The following is an 18,570-nucleotide window of genomic DNA, read 5'->3' as shown; positions in this document are numbered from 1 at the left end:
ATTTATGTGGTCATTTAATTAATGTCTGTCTCTCCCATTTAATTAATGTAAGATCAATGGTTCTCAAACTTTAGTGTGTATCAAAATCACTGGGAGTGCTTCTTAGAAAGTGATCACTGGGTCCCAAGCCCAGAATATCTGACTCACTGAGTCTAAAGAAAGGCCTGGAACTCTGTTGCTGCTACCAGACCCTGGACCGACTCAGTACCAGCAGTTCTCAGCCCTGGATGAACATCAGAATCTCCTGGGGACCTTTAAAAACAATCAATGCCCATACTCTGCCCCCAGAGGTTTTGATTTAATTGGGCTAAGATGGAACCCCGAATGCCTTATCCCAAATATTGTATTCTTTTACTCAAAAATTACTTATCTAAAACTCAAATTTAACCAAATGTCCTGTAAATTTTTATTTGTTAAATCTGACACCCTTACTTGTAAGTCCTGTTGTAACATAACAGGTAGTGTATCATTTATTTTATGTACATATATATTATGTACCCATATCATGGGGCCAAATGAGCAGAATTTTTAGACCCAAGAATTTTTTTCTAGAGGATCAGAACATAGAAGTAGTTACCCACACATTGTAAAAGCTTATCTGGAGATCTTTTAAGAATAGGGCAAATTCTCAATGTCAAATAATTTAACATGATGATTAAGTGACTTCCAGTTTCCTTTAAGCCCTGAGGCTGTGAGTCTCATATGAGGCCAGCAGGGTGACAATGGGGCATCCACATCACTGCTCCGACATCAATCAATGAATCACCTGGGCAGAGCTGCTGCTAAGACTTGGCTCAGAGGAGGTGTCCTTTCATATATCAAAAGTAGGTAAAAATTATCTATTTAATAAATACCCCAGAAAAGATAAAACGCTGAACACATGGCTGCCTCTGATAACACAATTCTATCTTTTTCATATCAATGTAGGCAGTCTTGTGCCATTTTCCAATTTCAGAGTAAGATCAGTGATTTCATGTCTTACATAAATGGATATATTAAATTTGCATTTTTGATGCTGAAAAGGGCCTACTTAATTCCAGCTTGGCACGTTTATTGTATAATGGGTAAACTAGGGATTTCCAAATTGAGAATCCTCTGGGATCAGTAATGCTCATGTAGCCTTCTGCCTCCTCATGTAAGTAACCTGCCAGGTCTCTGGCTCAAGGACAAGGACTCCATCTAAGTATTTTAAATATTAAAACACATTCCTTCATGAATACTCATAGAATTCAATCATTTCAACAGTCATTACTGTCTTTGTACAATGCTTACTTGCCAAATTTAACACGACACTTTTCACCTAATCCAGGATTTTAAGAGCTGTTTATAAAAACAGGTTATGGAGGGGCACCTAGCTGGCCCAGTCAGTAGAGCATGCAACTCTTGATCATAGAGTTGGGAGTTCAAGCCCCACATTGGGGATAGAGTTTATTTAAAAATAAATAATAAAACTTTTTTTAAAAGCCACGTTATTGAATGCATGAACATCAGAGTGGATTCCAATTCCAGCAACACAGAAATTTACATGACAGAACACAGAACACAGAACACAGAAATTTACATGAGCCCCCAAGACGAAGTATAATAGTTGCAGCAGACGGGAGAGGGACAGAATGATTGTCACACCAAGCTTATGGTCGGCTGTACCTTTACAGGACTTATTTCAATTCACCTAACTACAAGCAAACAACACAAAAATAACTTCAGATTATTTTCTCTGAAATAATAAATGTCTAATACTTTTTAAAAAGGCATTTCAAAAAATAAGACCTATAACTGTTTAATCATGGACAATGATTGGTTTCTTATGTCGGGATCACTTACCAAATCCAAAAGCATTGGAACCTCCAATGCTCTGTGAAGCCTGAACACTTGTAGATGTGTATAGTCCTGTCACCAGCAAGCCATCAAAGAAGGTGCTTGTTGAAATTGTCACTGAAATACAGGGAGGGGAAAAAAAGAAACCTCAATTAATACAATCAGGAGAATGAGATAACATTTCTGAAGTGTTAAACATTGTCAAAACAACTTTTACTCATTATTAAAAAATCATTTTTATACTACTGGTAGTCAGTATTTTCTTTGTATTAGGAATTTGAGGGGAGCAAAAAGCAGCTCAGAATGCCAATGTCTATAATTGCTGGTCCTAAATTTAGTACATTAGTTCTATCTTTCTGCATTCATTTACACGTTCCCCAGCTATATGCAAAATCATCTGAAAATAATGTAGAATATATTGAATAGCTAGTCTCCCCCACCTCCACCACCACCCCTGAAGGCAGTCAAAGGCATTGCTGGAGTTTTGGCATTGTGATTAAACATTTTTTTTAACTATTCCATACTGTGGGAAACAATCTTAGATTGGCTGAAAGAACAGTAAGATGCACTGTTTTTCTTATTGTGCATCTACATATCATAGATGAATCCCCTGAAGTTTTTCAACAAAAGCAGACTAATTTGCATGAAGACAGTTAGCTCTTTTCCTTTTGAGAACAAAAAAGGGAGACCACTGCACATTTTAAGTTTTAGAACAAAGACTACAAGAGGAATCTGAATGGTTTCATAACCAGAAAATCAGGATGTTCCTGGGAAGAAGAGGGTCAAATTAAATGCATCCTGATGCTACTCAGGGTTGGCTTCTTAAAATTTTATCTTGCTTATTACCACGCTAAAAAATGATCATAATTTCCTCCTTGACATAATATTTTCTCCTGCATTGGTTTTACAAGATTAAGATGATGCCATTTGTAGGAAGCATCCAGGAAAAGGTGATATTATTTTGGCGTGCACAGTACAAGGCTATCATCATGGTTGGTGGCAGTAAGGAGAATGGCCAGAATCACATTAACTTTGATGAGAATGTTTAAATTAAACTCCAGGAAATCCAGTGAATAGAGCTGAATGGTCTGAAACAACCACATTATAAAGCATAAAACAAGACTCATAGATCAACAGAACAGCCTGACATCATGCTACCCCCAAAATGGCATTGGATATTGGAGTAAATCACCTTCACATCCTTTAATAATAGCCAATATTTTGACTGCTGCTATGTAAACCATTCAGCTGGGCATTGAGTTAAACAGTTAACGTGTATTATCTCATTTCATCATCAAAAAATTTCTATAAAAAGGGTACTGTTATTATTTCCAGGATACACATGAGGAATTTGTGGCACAGAACAATTAAGAACCTTGTTCAGGACCATCTGATATCATCTAAAAATGTCTGATGTTGTTTACCTGGCATCTCTCTTATTTTCTCTCTATCCTGTACATCTCCCCCTCCCCAGATCCCACAGAAGCAAAATGACATGGCTGAACCCTTGTTTAATAACTTATTCCCCAGATTATTCACATGCATGAGGAGTATTTGAAAAAAAGTAAACGCTGTGGGACTCAATATCACTGTTATTAGAGAGGAAGAGGGCCAAGGAGGGCCAGGAGGTGACCTCTATGGTATAATGGATGGAGCCCTAGGCTAGGTAAGGGATGGGATTTGGGTGCTGGGTACTCATCTGTTACCACCTGTTCTTGAACAAAACCACTTCCTCTCTTGGAATCTCAATTTCCTCATTTATAGAATCACACCTCAATCATCAGCCTCCTGTTTTGCCTATTCCAGATTCCCATAGTTGATTCTACCAGTGCCTCTACCTTTGGTTCAGTGAGTTATCTTGACTAAGGTAAAAAGTGCTTAAACTGCTTCTGCACCCTTATCCAGTAGGGTTTAGAATTAAGCGGCTTGCTATTAAATTGACTGTGCTGACCAATGGACTCAATTGCAGTGTCCCAGGCTGTCCTTCACAGCAAATCAGACCCAAACTGCAGTATCTCACTGTGGACCTGTGGGATCCTGCTTCTATCCACTTCCTCTCAATCCATTCCCCTTTTGTTCAGTAAGACAGCAGCAATCATGTTAATGCACAAATACAGCCCCTGTGGACTCCTGTTCATTCCTTTATGCTTCTACTCTGGTTCTTACTTCTAAGATTCTAAAAAATCTAAGAGTTTTATGGGTTAGAGAGTGAGGCCACCTCGAATTCAAATCTCACCTCTCTCTCTCTCTCTTTACCTCTGATCAGTGTGTGACCTTGCAATGAGCCTCGGATGCCTCATTTACAAAAGGAATAATACTACCCAATTCACTGTAAGAATGAAAAGAAATGTATCTTCAATCTATCAGTGTACCTATCTCTTTAACAAACAACCATGCACACAGTAACTCACCAGTAAAAGTTAGCTCCATTTTCCCTGTCCTCTTTCACATCCTGAAGCCCTGCCTTGTTCTTCCCTTCCAGAGAACTGGAGTCCCATACAGACCTCCTCACATCTGCTGAGGACACAGCCAACCACTGGACTGCCCACATCTGAGTCCTCCTGCCTGCTACGATTCTCCACCTACCTCTCCATGCATTATTTCATTTCCAACCACGGTCCATACTAAGTCTCAGCTGTGAGCTCAGTGGACCCAAGATAAGTGGCATCCCCAGCTTATTATTAATTTGCCCTCTCTTCTAAAAGATATTCTTCTGAGTTTTAATTTAAAACAGAGGCTAAACACTTGGAGAAAGGGCTGAAAAAGAAGAGAACCATATGTGACAGCTCTTGGGTCTTTCCTCTACTACCCCCAGCTACTCAGTTCTGGTCTCAAACTACATACCCCCCAGCAAAACAAAAGCCCTGCTATGTCTATTATGACAATTGATAAATTCAACTTGTTGATAGCCTACACGTATCTAGTGATGATTCAATATATTAGACATGTGCACTTAGGAAGCTGCCTGCACGGCCTGTGACACATTTGGGTACTGAGCACAACCAAGGTCTGCTGTGCCCCTTAGATGTCCACGTAGGCTGCTAATCCCTTGCCAGGTCTCAGCTCTCATCTGCCACCAAGTGCCTCCCCAGCCCTAGAGGATGATGCAAATTCTGATCTTAACTCCTCCACACACCATAATACCTGCTTCAGATCAATTCTCTTCTTTACATAGATTCCTGGTGCTGACACAGCAAGGTCTAGTGAAAACATCCCAGGAATAAAAGGATTGATATTTAATTACCAATAATAATTTGCTATGTCAGATGAGGCAAGCTTTTCTCTCTGCTTGGTTCTATTCCTAGTAGTAGTGACATGAATACCTATTGCTTGGAAACCTCATGGCTAGATGGACCTATCATTTCTAAACACGGAGCATCTTAGAAATCAAAGTGGAATTACTGAGAAAAACATTTCTTACTCTTAGAGTCTCTTGGCTTTAAATACCATCCATAAACTGACCACTCCCAAATTTCTATCTCCTGTCCAGATCTCTACATACCTCTTCATATATACTGCAGGTATACATAAACTTGCTGCTCAACATCCCCACTTGGATGTTCAAGAGAGGTCTCAACCTCAACTTAACCAAAACTGAATGCCCACCCCATCCCTCAAACCTGCTTCTCCTATAGCCTTCATGAACTCAGTTGATGGCAGCACCATCCTTCCTGCTGAGCCAACTTTGGAATCACCATCTCCCATCCTCTACATTAGTCCATCATACACTGGATTCATGTCATTCCTCTGCTTACAACTTTCTAGCTAAGTCAATGTCAAAGTCTTCACAGCGGCCTACAAAATCCTGTGTGACCTGCCCCTAGTCCTTCTCTGTCCTCACCTCCTTCTGCTTTCCTCCTAGCTCACCCCATTCCAGGTACACCAGCCTCCTTGTTGTTGCTCAGACATGTCAAGCCTTTGTACCACTGCCTTCCTCTGCCTAGGACTCTCTTCCTTCAGAGTATCAGGTACTTATCACCTTCTGGCACATTCTACTGATACACTGACTCACAATTGTCTTTGTTTATTATGTTTATTGTAGGTCTCATCCTGCAGAATGTGAATTCCATCAGGGCAGATACCTCAAGTGTTTTGTTCAGTAGTACATCTCAAGCATCTGGAATAATTTCTGACACGTTAAGGTGTCATATTTGTTGGAATATTTATTATATGTGATAATAATATTATATGTATTAATGAATAACTCATTCATACAAAAGTGGTGCAAAGTTGTCTTATCTCCAACTTATTCCCAAAGGAAAAGTATGTTGTGAATCCTAGACTTTATATGTCAAATGAATCCCACTCGGAAAAGTCACATGGGAAAAAAAAGAAAATTTGACTATTTATATATTGAAAATACCTTCCAGAGTGCAAAATGATCAATGCAGGGACCAACAGACCAATCGAAGACATTTGTTTTTTTAAAAAAGGCAGATCGGGGCGCCTGGGTGGCGCAGTCGGTTAAGCGTCCGACTTCAGCCAGGTCACGATGTCGCGGTCCGCGAGTTCGAGCCCCGCGTCAGACTCTGGGCTGACGGCTCGGAGCCTGGAGCCTGTTTCTGATTCTGTGTCTCCCTCTCTCTCTGCCCCTCCCCCGTTCATGCTCTGTCTCTCTCTGTCCCAAAAATAAATAAACGTTGAAAAAAAAAAATTTAAAAAAGGCAGATCAACTTAAGTACACATACATTCTGACAGGCTATATGTTTACACAAATCATCTAAAGAAAAAGCTCCCTATTAAAAACTAACTGAATATAGGGGTGCCTGGGTGGCTCAGTCGGTTAGACATCCGACTTCGGCTCAGGTCATGATCTCCCAGCTTGTGAGTTCGAGCCCCACGTCGGGCTCTGTGCTGACAGCTCGGAGCCTGGAGCCTGTTTCAGATTCTGTGTCTCCCTCTCTCTCTGGCCCTCCCCCTTTCATGCTCTGTCTCTGTCTCAAAAATAAATAAATGTTAAAAAAAATTTCTTTTTAAACTAACTGATCTATTTCTCTATTTGCTAGAGTTGGGAGTTTAAAGTTATTTTGAAGGGAAAAAATGATATTTGCATTTGGAAAGCTGCTACTGTCTGGACAAGCATTCCTTCTCCTTCTTTAAACATGTGTAATGCATGATCCATATGTAAACTGGTAATCAGTCTCTTTTTTTAAGAAAAAGGAAATGTTGCCCAGACTTATACAGCCTATAAGACACAGTTCTGATCACTAGGTTCCCTTTTACTCAAGAAGACAATGGGCCCAATTTCTGCATTTAAAAGAAAATGTGACACAGTTTGGATTCTCCGATAGCTTGCAGGAAACTTCAGGATGTCTGCAGCCTGCATGTTTTTACCGATTAGAGCACCATCAGTAAACATATGAACAATCTGAGCGAGACGCTGAAAACTTTATACCAAGGCACTCCAACTTGGAAACTTTGGCAGGAATACACATCTCTCTGTCCTTCCCTTTCCTTTTCATCAAATGCTTCCACTTATCTCTACTTGCAGCCTCTGGTGAGTCTGTCGGAGTTTCCCAAACAAACAAACGAAAACCTTACAGAAACAAATAATTGTTCCAGGCATCGAGGCTGCTCTGGCCAGCTGTCCTTACCTGGGTAATTTCACATCATCAGTCACTGACAATTTGTTTTCATCTGGGGCCTCTTCCCTCACCTTACCCTCTGGTATCTTTCTGATTCCTTCCTATCAAGCTTTATCTGACCAACAATGTGCACTAGTTCTTACCTGTCCTAGTGCCCAGACTTGATTTCATTTCTCTAATTCCACTGGGACTCACCCTTCAAGCACTATCTGACCTTCTCAAGTCTTAGCTCATCAGTTATGTCCACAAACTGCTGCCATCTAGGCAACTGAAATAATCTTTCTGAAAGCAGAAGAGTGATCTATGATAAAATCTTTTTAATGTTTATTTATTTTTTTTTAATTTTTTTTTTCAACGTTTATTTATTTTTGGGACAGAGAGAGACAGAGCATGAACGGGGGAGGGGCAGAGAGAGAGGGAGACACAGAATCGGAAACAGGCTCCAGGCTCTGAGCCGTCAGCCCAGAGCCCGACGCGGGGCTCGAACTCACGGACCGTGAGATCGTGACCTGGCTGAAGTCGGACGCTTAACCGACTGCGCCACCCAGGCGCCCCAATGTTTATTTATTTTTGAGAGAGAGAGAGAGCATGAGCAGGGGGAGAGGCAGAGAGAGAGGGAGGCACAGAATCTGAAGCAGGCTCCAGGCTCTGAGCTGTCAGCACAGAGCCTGACACAGGGCTGGAACTCACGAACTATAAGATCATGACCTGAGCTGAAGTTGGACGCTTAACCGACTGAGCCACCCACGTACCCCTATGATAAATTTTTTTAAGTTTACTATAGTAAACACAGTACACAGTACAAATACGGCTCACAATAGAAAAAACTGAAACACATTTCTAAATGTAAAATTATGTTAATATGTTTATGAACTAGAAGGAAAATTTACAGCTGTCATATTTTTGTAAGTTTCTAACATTCTGATTCAGAATGTTTTGTCCCAAACTGCATAATTTAAAATGTTGCAAAGCTACTATCATTTAAAAAGGTTTCCTCCAGGGGCGCCTGGGTGGCTCAGTTGGTTAAGCGTCTGACACTTGGTTTTAGCTCAGGTCATGATTTAATGGTTTGTGAGTTCAAGCCCCACATCAGGCTTTGAGGTAACAGCGCAGAGCCTGCTTGGGATTCTCTCTCTCCCTTTCTCTCTGCCCCTCCCCTGCTCACTCTCTGTCTCTTACTCAAAGTAAATAAACTTAAAAAAAATTTTTAATGTTTCCTCTAACATTTTATTTATTTTTAAATTTATTTATTTTGAGAGAGAGAGAGAGAGAGAGTTCAAGCGGGGAAGAGGCAGAGAGAGGGAGAGGCAGAATACCAAGCAGGCTCAATACTGTCAACACAGAGACAGACATGACATGGGGCTCCAACTCATTAACTGTGAGATCATGAGATGACCTGACTGAGACACCCAGGTGCCCCTAAAAATGTTTCCTATAAAAATATTTTATGAAGCTACCTTTGCATAAGTAGAATTTTTAGTTAAAATATATAAATTTGGCCACACTAGGATAGGGGAGAATTGCACAAAGTTTTTAGATTTGAACTACCTTTAAGATAAACAACTCTTACGACTACCTATATCTAACTGATATCTAACTAGCCCAGTTAATAAAAGAATCCTTCACTCTCTTTCCAAGATTATGAGCCATATGCTTTAACTAATAGTAAGATAGGAAACAAATATTTAGCAAATATCAATTCACTTTAAATTTATAATATGAAAAATTACTGAACCTAGATGGTAGATATACAGGTGTGCGCTGTGCTAGTCTATTAAATTTTGTTTCAGGGGTGCCTGGGTGGCTCGGTTGGTTGAGCGTCTGACTTCAGCTCAGGTCATGGTCTCATAGCTCATGGGTTTGAGCCCCACATCAGGCTCTGTGATGACAGCTCAGACCCCACAGGCTGCTTTGGATTCTGTGTCTCCTTCTCTCTGCCCCTTCCCCACTCGTGCTCTGTCTCTCTCAAAAATAAATAAAACATTAAAAAAAATTTTTTTAATTTGTTTCAGAAAAAAATCATATTAAAAAGTTGAGGGAAAGGAAGAAGTTTATTATAAATACACTTATTACAAATGTACTTAAGATGAGCAAACTGGAACAATAAAATGAACTAAAAAGTACATAATACATTCAGACTTTAAGAACTAAACAATATATATGAAAATATGTGTATATTGCTATATGTGTGTGTGTGTGTGTGTGTGTGTGTATACTTTATATATATAAACCTTCTATGAGTCAAGAACTGTTAGAACTATAATTTGGATTTTATTAACTAGGAAAGCAAAAAAAGATATTTAGAACTAGGTCCTTATTAGTAAAATGTTTATAAACTCTATCTGACATCCTATCAATTCTAGTTAGTTTATAAAAATTAAAACATAATGCCACCATGAGACAGGACCCACCAGTGATCCATTTTACACACCAAAGGTTTATATAAAATCTTCAAACAATAATTTAATGACTTTTAAATAGGTAAGCACTTACTTAAACATGTCAGTCTGCCATATTATCTACTTCTTTTCATGGTTTTGCAAATTTTTATGATAAATTTATAAAATCTCTCCCCAGGAGACTTTATTTCCTTACAGTCAACTTTTCTATTTTTGCATTAAGATGTACAGAGAATTAGCTACTTTAATAATCGAGGAAAAAAACAACATCAACATTATGGATTGCAAGTAGAATTCTGAACTTCCCAGTGCATTTTAGAGGAGAAATAAAGCATGTATATGATTACCGATAATCAGAAAGCAAATGTGTCTGATAAGACACATCATTCCCTTGTTCAACAAACATGTTTGGCTTTGTAACATTCATAGATTAAAATCCTGTCTTCAGTGTGGTTTCAAAGACCTTCAGGTTTGGCCATAACCTTTCTATCCAGTCGAATTTCCCTATTTCAGCTGAAAACACCCCTTGATCCAGTTAAACTACAACATGTTCATTACTTTCCCGTCTCCTGGCCTTTCTTTATGGGGAGTCCTCACCTAGAATGACTTTCCCTGTTTCTTTTGGTTAAAATCTTCTCCATTCTTCAGACACAGGCCCAAATGTCATCTCTCTCATGAAGTCTCTTCTGATATCCTGGGGAAGCCACCTCTCCCCTCTCAGTGACCCCGTGGCTCTCAGAGACTGAGCATCTGATTACTCTCCACCTTCCATAGAGCTCAGCTCGGAGGAGAAACTCAATCAACATTTACTGAGTTCAACCCTACAAAAACACTTGTTATGATGTAAAATAACATTAAAAAAAGAAAACATAACGGAGAATATAGCATAGCTGATGTTATTAAAATTGTGGTATCTAACGTCTTTTCTACAGAGAAAAAAGAGCCAGTGTTATTAACAGACATATATGAAGAGTGAAGGTTTCTCCTGAAAGGACACAAAAACTCAAAATCAATGCAGCATTTTATTACAATACTCAAAAATCAGATATGTTTGGGGAAATTTGGCTGGGTTTTACATTTAGCCATAATAGGGTTTCTTTCTTTTGCACACGTGTACTTCGTGTGTGAATACGCATACACACATATTTTATGTACATACCAAATTAATCTTCCAATAATTTTGTCACTAAGACACCTTATGCCTTATCCTCACTCTGAAGTTACTCTGCAATTTCCTCAAATAAGAAATAAGAAGGGATCAAAGGGCTGAGGAGGTTGTACATATCGCTCCCACATCTGTGTTAAATTGGCAATGAGCTCAGCTCCAGGAGTCTATGAATATGGATTGCTGGGCTGTGACAGCAAAATGAAAACATGATGTAGCGACACAATTCAATTCTTATCAGTGGCTCAGAGAGTAACTCTGTCTTGAAATGACTAATTACAGAGTCAGTTATTATCTATTAGAGCTTCTATTAACTGTTCCCAACAAGACCCTAATACCATTCTTGCAGAAAATCACTGTAAGATGAAAGTCTGGAAGAAAATAAATTTCGACATTTAATGCTGTTGCATTTCATCCTAAAGCTTCTGGCCTACAAATGCTCTATGGGTCATTAAATTTTGATCACTTACGGCATATTCCATTACTACTTTATATAAAAGACCTTTAATACGTGCAGAAAAGAAACATATTATATAATATATGAAATGATGTTACCATCTTTTTCAAGATGACAAACATAAGACAGCAAATTGCAAAAATGTTGAAATTAAGTATTAGTGATAGTGCACCGAGTACAGACTTTCTATTTCTTATCTTTATATATTTTGAAAATGAAAAACACCAGCAGAACTAATATTGTGAATATTTTAAAAAATTGCCTTGTTTGCCTTTTGAATACAGAACAGATTAAATAGCCTGCGGAACAAACGTATTACTCTAAAAATGAAATAAACTGAGTTTATTTGCTGCAAAATTTCATCAACATAGAGTGTTCAAGTACTGGTTCTTCTTTAGTTAAAGTGCCCTTAGCTCCAGGTACCAAATAGAGACCATCTAAAAATACATTATAATTTAATTCAAAACCTCTATAAGAACACGATTCCTGAACTACTTCTCATTACATACATTAATTCCATTATGACATGATTTTATGTACCTTTCAAATATTCAGCCAGGCATTTCAAAAATAACAACCCCCAAACCAACAACAGCTGAGAAAAAAATTTTATCCCAGTAAATATTTAAAAGAAATGACTGGAGGTCAAGATTCTGTGAGGGAAAGACACGAATGAACAGTAGTGAACTAAATCCAAAGATCTTAAAAAATCAGACCAGAAACAAATGGACTTCAGTCAGCTTTTTGTGAAGGGTAGAGAGAAGTCACACTTGCCCTATTTATTGTAACAACTACCCACAACACTGTGCCTTAAGTGGCACGTGAAAGGTGGCTCTAAGAAAGGGAAGCCATATTCCTCAAGCTGGATGGATTGGACTCCATCTCCAGGAGGTCCTGAGAGGATGGCAGGGGCTTGCTTTCCTCTTGGAAGGCAAGTCCCGGGGACATGGGTATGGTTTCCTGGGAGCACGCCTGGCAGGCGGCTCTGCAGAGTGCACTTTAACGTGATGTTTGCTGCACTGGTCATTATCACAGCCCTTTATTATTGGTATTATTACTCCCCTTTTTCATTTTATATGGATTTGTACTGTTCCTTGGGGGACAAAGGAGGCAGAAAGAATGGCCTCCAGGGAGGACTAAATGCAGTGTGATGGAGGAGAAGGCTGATGATCAAAATAATAAGGTCAAAGAGCCCTGGATCAGCCCACCTCTGAAAGCAGGGGGAGAACGGCCTGGCAAACACTCTCCCACCCTTGTCTCCACCTGAAAGGAGAGAAAAACCAGTGCCTGATCTGGGAATTGTGACAGCTACAGGAGACTGAGTATATGCAAAATTTAATGATGTACTAAAGCATTTTCTAGGGTCTGTAAAACTGGTCTTTCCTGGCTGGAAGAGGGATCCAGCAACTCTGTGGAAGCCTGTTATGATACATTTATTCAGAGATTTAGATGAGCCATACATAGTCCTGAAGTCTTCTCTTCTGGCAGAAACAGTTAAAAAAGGAGAGCAACTGAGGTTTTCCCCTCCTTTAAATTCATCTTAGGGTGCAGGCAAATGTGTTTGTGAATTTATCATTTTAAAACCAAGCCCCTTGGAAGTAAGGTTAAAAGACAGTGTTTGGTGAATGTGGTGTAAATCTTCTGTTTCTCCATCCCTCCATACTGCCTTTCTCTTCTTTATTCCCTAGGTCTGTCTGTCTGTCTCTCTCTCTTTCTCTGGCACATACACACATGCACACACAGATGCACACATGCACACACTCAGCATTTCTGAATGCACTAGCCTTTGGGGTAAAATCTTATATATCTTATTCAGGTGAAATCCTATCCTGAGCCTTGGAGACTTAATGTCAGAATTAGCACCTGAGATGAGATCCTGAACGTTTTTGAAACCTCCTTAAGATTGTCCAACTTACGCTAAACATAAATTCCTTAACTAGTCATCTTAAATATGAAGAAAAATATAATTTTACAAGGTTCCACTCTACCTCTAGTACCAATTGGAGTTACAGTAATGACGTTTTGATCATCCCCTTTTGACTTTCATAATTCTGAATTTTTGAAAAATTCCTACAAATAATGATAAAATTGTTTAGTTCCTAGAACCAAAAACATTTCTTTTTCTTTATAAATTACACTTTATTGTAATTTAGAGAACTGTAGCCAAGAGTTACTGGTAGTTGTGACTTATTTCTGACCTTATTTTTCATGTTACCTTCATATGAGGCTGAATGATACTCATACATGAAAATTTCATATTGTTGGCCCTGCACTTGATAAATTATTAAAGTATTGTGAATGAATGTGGTGTTCAGGTTTTCAGCAATTTTTATCCCTTTGTTCTTTCTTTTTTAAAGAAAAGACTACCTTGTCTATAACATCACAACTTTTTGCAATTTAAGCAAAGATTAGCTTTAAAAGAAAGCATTTTAGGAGATTTATTACTCCTAACCTTCTCAAAGGAATCCTAAGAATTTTTTCTTTGGCACAAGGATGTTAATTCAGCTCTTCTAGAATGAGAAAAACACACCTAGTAGGTTCTCAAAAGCACATATTCAGGTAAACATGTTACAATAAAATACACAGCTGCCTACAGAAAAAACACGTGTCATTTTTTTCAATATAATCAGGTGTTTAAAGACTTTACACCATCAAAAAGGCCTATAATAGTTTTGTTTTATTACCCCCTTGAATTTTTTTTCTTTTTAACATGAAGTGCCCCCCATTTCCTACAAAACGTGGTTTTGACCGCAGGTAACCAAGGAAAATTTGAATTCATGTAACAAACCTCAGGATGACTCCTAATAGTTGTTCAAAACAGAAATATATGCTTTGTTTGTAACTTTGTTTGGTTTGATAATATATCATTACAAACTTTCAAAATATTTTCATATTTGCAACAACTGTATAACTGTTCAAGAACATGTCCAAAGGTGACACTGCTGGTACTCATGTGTATGTCATGTATTTCTATGTTATATATTATTATATGTATTATAATAAAGATATATATTATACCTATTACACATATATTATATATCTTCTGTGTCTGTAAACTGAGTAAATCAACCTTATTAATAATTGGTAGAAATCCTGATTGACATAGTTATACTGAATGTAACTGTAAAATATTACAATTTTTTTAAAAGCCTTTTTCCATAGTATTCTCATTTGGCATCTCTGTATGTTCATTTAAATACACTTAACTAATTATAAGCAACTATGCTAAAATCAAAGAATTCATTTAAATACATACTGAGTAAATTGTACATATGGCATACTTACAATTAAACTATAAAATTTTATAATTAACTAATAGAAGACAAATATAAAATTCTCACTTTATGGTCAGATCTAATGATAGTGTGTGTATCTTGCTCAACTCATTCATTCACTAAGCAAATAGAAAGTGCTACTACTTGATACTTGTGATATGATGTGAATCACCTGCATGTTTACAAAAATAACATTTGAATAAGTATTCCTGTTCCCTTTCAGAAGGATCTTTGTTCCATATTCCAAAACCTAATTCATAAAATCCAAAATGGCTAACACTGAAATTCACAAAATAGTGTTTAATAAATGATGTGACAGAAATTTTCAGGTACTGGCACAGCTAATTGCTCTTCTAATAAGCTACAACTAAATGCTCTTCCACAATCTTTAGATAAGGATAAATGAATAAGAATATAACTTAAATGACATTTACATTGATAGATGGCATCTGATAGTTATTTGATAAATTATTAAAAAGAAGTGACTGCACTGCTAATTTGTATAACATCAAATTGTAATTACATTTATTTCTCCCATATGTAAAATAGAAAATGTTATAACTTTATATTTTACAACATGGCATTTAGTATGATGAGTCTAAAAATCCTTCTTAAAATAACAAAATATCTTGTAGTTTAGTATAAATTTGCATTTTCAATTCAACTTCCAAGGACACAGATAAAGAAAAACTACAGATATGAATATTTATCAGGAAATGTCTTGAGACTTAGAATTATAGGAAAAGTCTAACTGATTAGGTAACAATTTTTTAAATGAAAGGAGTTTGCAAAGGACTGGTGATGCTTTGCACCTGTGCTATTCCTTATTTTCTAGTACAGGATTTCTAAGTAAATTTTAATCTAGCCTTAGCACATCCTTATTTTTGATTTGTTGGTTTTTTATTTTTTAGAAAATTCATCGAAATTCTAAAGTTGAAGACTTACCATAGAAAACTAGAGTTGGATGAAAGGCAAACTTGCATACAGATACATGTTTATAAACTTGAACATTCTGTTTGCCAAGTATCTCTATACAGAAATGCCTATTTAAGAATTCCATGGGGCTCCTGGGTGCTCAGTCAGTTAAGCGTCTAACTTCAGCTCAGGTCATGATCTCAGTTCATGGGTTTGAGCCCTGCATCAGGCTCTGTGCTGACAGCTCAAAGCCTGGAGCCTGCTTCGGATTCTGTGCCTCCCTCTCTCTCTCTGCCCCTCCCCCATTCACGTTCTCTTTGTCTCTCAAAAATGAATAAATGGTTATATATATACATATGTATATATGTATATATATATAATATACATATGTATATATGTATATATATAATATACATATGTATATATGTATATGTATTATATATAATATACATATGTATATATGTATATGTATATATAATATATATATAATATACATAATATATATATTAAAAAAAGAATTCCAAATAGAATATAAAATATCAGTTACAGTATTTATTCAACACAGAGGGACTCATACTCTATAAGTGCTAATCATAATAAATAAAATTATTACTTTATTATTATCATTTTTTTATTTCTGAGAAAGAGAGACAGAGCAAATGTAAGCTCAAGGTGGAGGGGGGAGAGAGAAAGAGACAGAGAGAGAGAACCCCAAGCAAACTCTACACCCAGAGTGGAGCCTGATGTGGGGCTCTGTCTCATGACTATGACATCATGACCTCAGCCAAAATCAAGAGCCAGATGCTTAACCAACTGAACCACCTAGGCACCCCTAAAATTATTACTTTAAATCAAATAATATTTGGTAGAACTATTAGCCAAACTAATTTCTCCCAAAGATTATTTACTTTTTCAACTAGAGCTTTCAGTCACCTGAGATTATTAAAATTCAGATCCCTAGGTCTCCTCCTTCCCCCTCTGCTCCCCTGGGGATCGTATTTCTGTAGGACTGGGATACAGATCAGGAATAGCATGTTTAACAGCATTCATCCCAGGTAAATTTTGTGTAGATGGTCTGAGATAGACCAATTACAGTGATATGAAATGTTCCAGATTGATACCCCATGGGAAATAGAATTTCCAATGAAGGCCATCCATGGGACTAAAAATTATAATTGAACTGAGTTGAAACTACATTAAGAATTCCACTACAGTAAAAAGCCACTTTGCCTTTTATTATACTGCAGTTTCCTCCTAGTGCAAATGATGTTTAACAAGATGAGGATATAATGGGACACCTGTTCTTAGGAGACCTCATGTGTGCCAGCAAATTTTCTGTCACTGATGAGGACAGAAACAAATCCAGAATGAGGATGAGCAGCCAAGGTTGCAGTGGATTTGGGGAGCACAGAAGAGCGATGTCAAGCCTGTGGTGACATTTTTGGCAAACAAAGATCACTATATGTCCCGACTGTGAATTAGCGACAAAGAAAAGAAGCTAACTAGTTCCTGAATTTTGCAGATAGGCCTTTAAAGAACATTTAACCAAAGTTGCATTAGGTTCTGAATTCAATACCAAAAAAACAAAAAAAAAAAAAAAATGGAGATGAGGAGGTTAAGGTTAAATTAGCATAGCATATCTTGTTGTAGGGAAACCTTTCTGGATGCTCTAGAACACCTCTCTCTTTTCTGATTGCTAGTAGAGGTCATTAGAATTTCTAGAAATGACGATCAAAGCAACATAAAAATCAATGGGCTGTAGTTACTGGAATCTTTATCATCAGAAGTAGTTGGAATACTTCTGTTACCTACAAAACAGAAAAAGTGGTTCAGTGACCATGTGTGTACATTTTTCATAGGGCTGGAGAGGTGAACCCACTCCCAATGTCCAGGACCTCACTACCTTTCTCTACCTCAAGCTTCAACTCTTCCCTCAGGTACTTGTGTTCTACATTTCTCATTTGGAATAAGCTTCTTGGTAGAGAAGATGAAAACAAGATCTGGATGGCTAGACTTTTCCACCCCCTTCCAACATCATACCACAGATTCCCATTTTATTGTGGTAGCCACGCTCTATAAAGCCACCACAAACACTGAATTAGCAAATACTGAACCACTGCACCTAGGGGACATACAGGGTTAGGTTCCCTCCAGCCTCTAGTCACAACATTTCCATCAGCTCATCATTACATCAACTTGTTTTATGTGTGTTTCTTGTGTGTTTATGTGTGTTGAAAAACAGCCTTATTTAATGTACACTATTGATTCGTTAACATTTTAAGGCCAACAGCATTATAACTTATGCCTGTACAAAGCTTATCTAACACATACATTTTCTCTAAAAGGCTCATCACAGCTCTCAGGACCTCAGAACTACCACTCTGGGGACCATTTTAAACAGCAAAATTATCAAACATAGCATAATGTATAGATTTGTCTAATCACTATGTTGTATACCTGAAGCTAATATAGCATTGTATGTCAACCGTACTCAAATAAAAATAAAAATAAGTAGCAAAATTATCAATAGAAAGCACAAAAATGGAATGTAAAAGATGTGGCACTAAATAGATGGTGAAAAGGACACTTGTTTAGTTGTGAGGGCTGAAACAAGATGACAGAGAATTCAACCCCAGCCGGAAAATGCACATATGACAACTCAAGTTTTTCACCTCTGTGAATGTCTGTAAATGACTGCAAAAGAACCACAATTATTGATCTGAGGGGTTAAAAATAATATTCAGTCAGTAGATGGGACACAAATATAGAACCTGTGAAAAATGAGGACTGATTGTATCATCTGTACCAAAAGCCAAAGGCCCATGGTATTCGTTTTCTAGGGCTGCCATACAAAATACCACAGCCTGGGAGGGTTCAACAACAGAAATGTATTCCTCATAGTTCTGCAGGCTGGAAGTCCAAGATAAAGCTGTTGACAGGTTTGGCTTCTTCTGGG

At 37.6% G+C, this 18,570-nt stretch overlaps 1 protein-coding gene across 1 annotated transcript in view; it reads right to left on the bottom strand.

The window, feature by feature from the left end:
• RELN (reelin) overlaps positions 1-18,570 on the bottom strand; it is a 532,864-nt gene that overhangs the window by 454,101 nt on the left and 60,193 nt on the right. The window contains 1 exon segment of the mRNA XM_030307797.1: positions 1,825-1,935. Coding sequence (XP_030163657.1) covers positions 1,825-1,935 — 111 coding nt within the window.

The sequence above is a fragment of the Lynx canadensis genome, chromosome A2 (assembly GCF_007474595.2).
Source record: "Lynx canadensis isolate LIC74 chromosome A2, mLynCan4.pri.v2, whole genome shotgun sequence".
Lineage (NCBI taxonomy): Eukaryota > Metazoa > Chordata > Mammalia > Carnivora > Felidae > Lynx > Lynx canadensis.
Note: the sequence above shows the minus strand (reverse complement) of the source record. Positions and strands in the feature narration are given on the sequence as shown.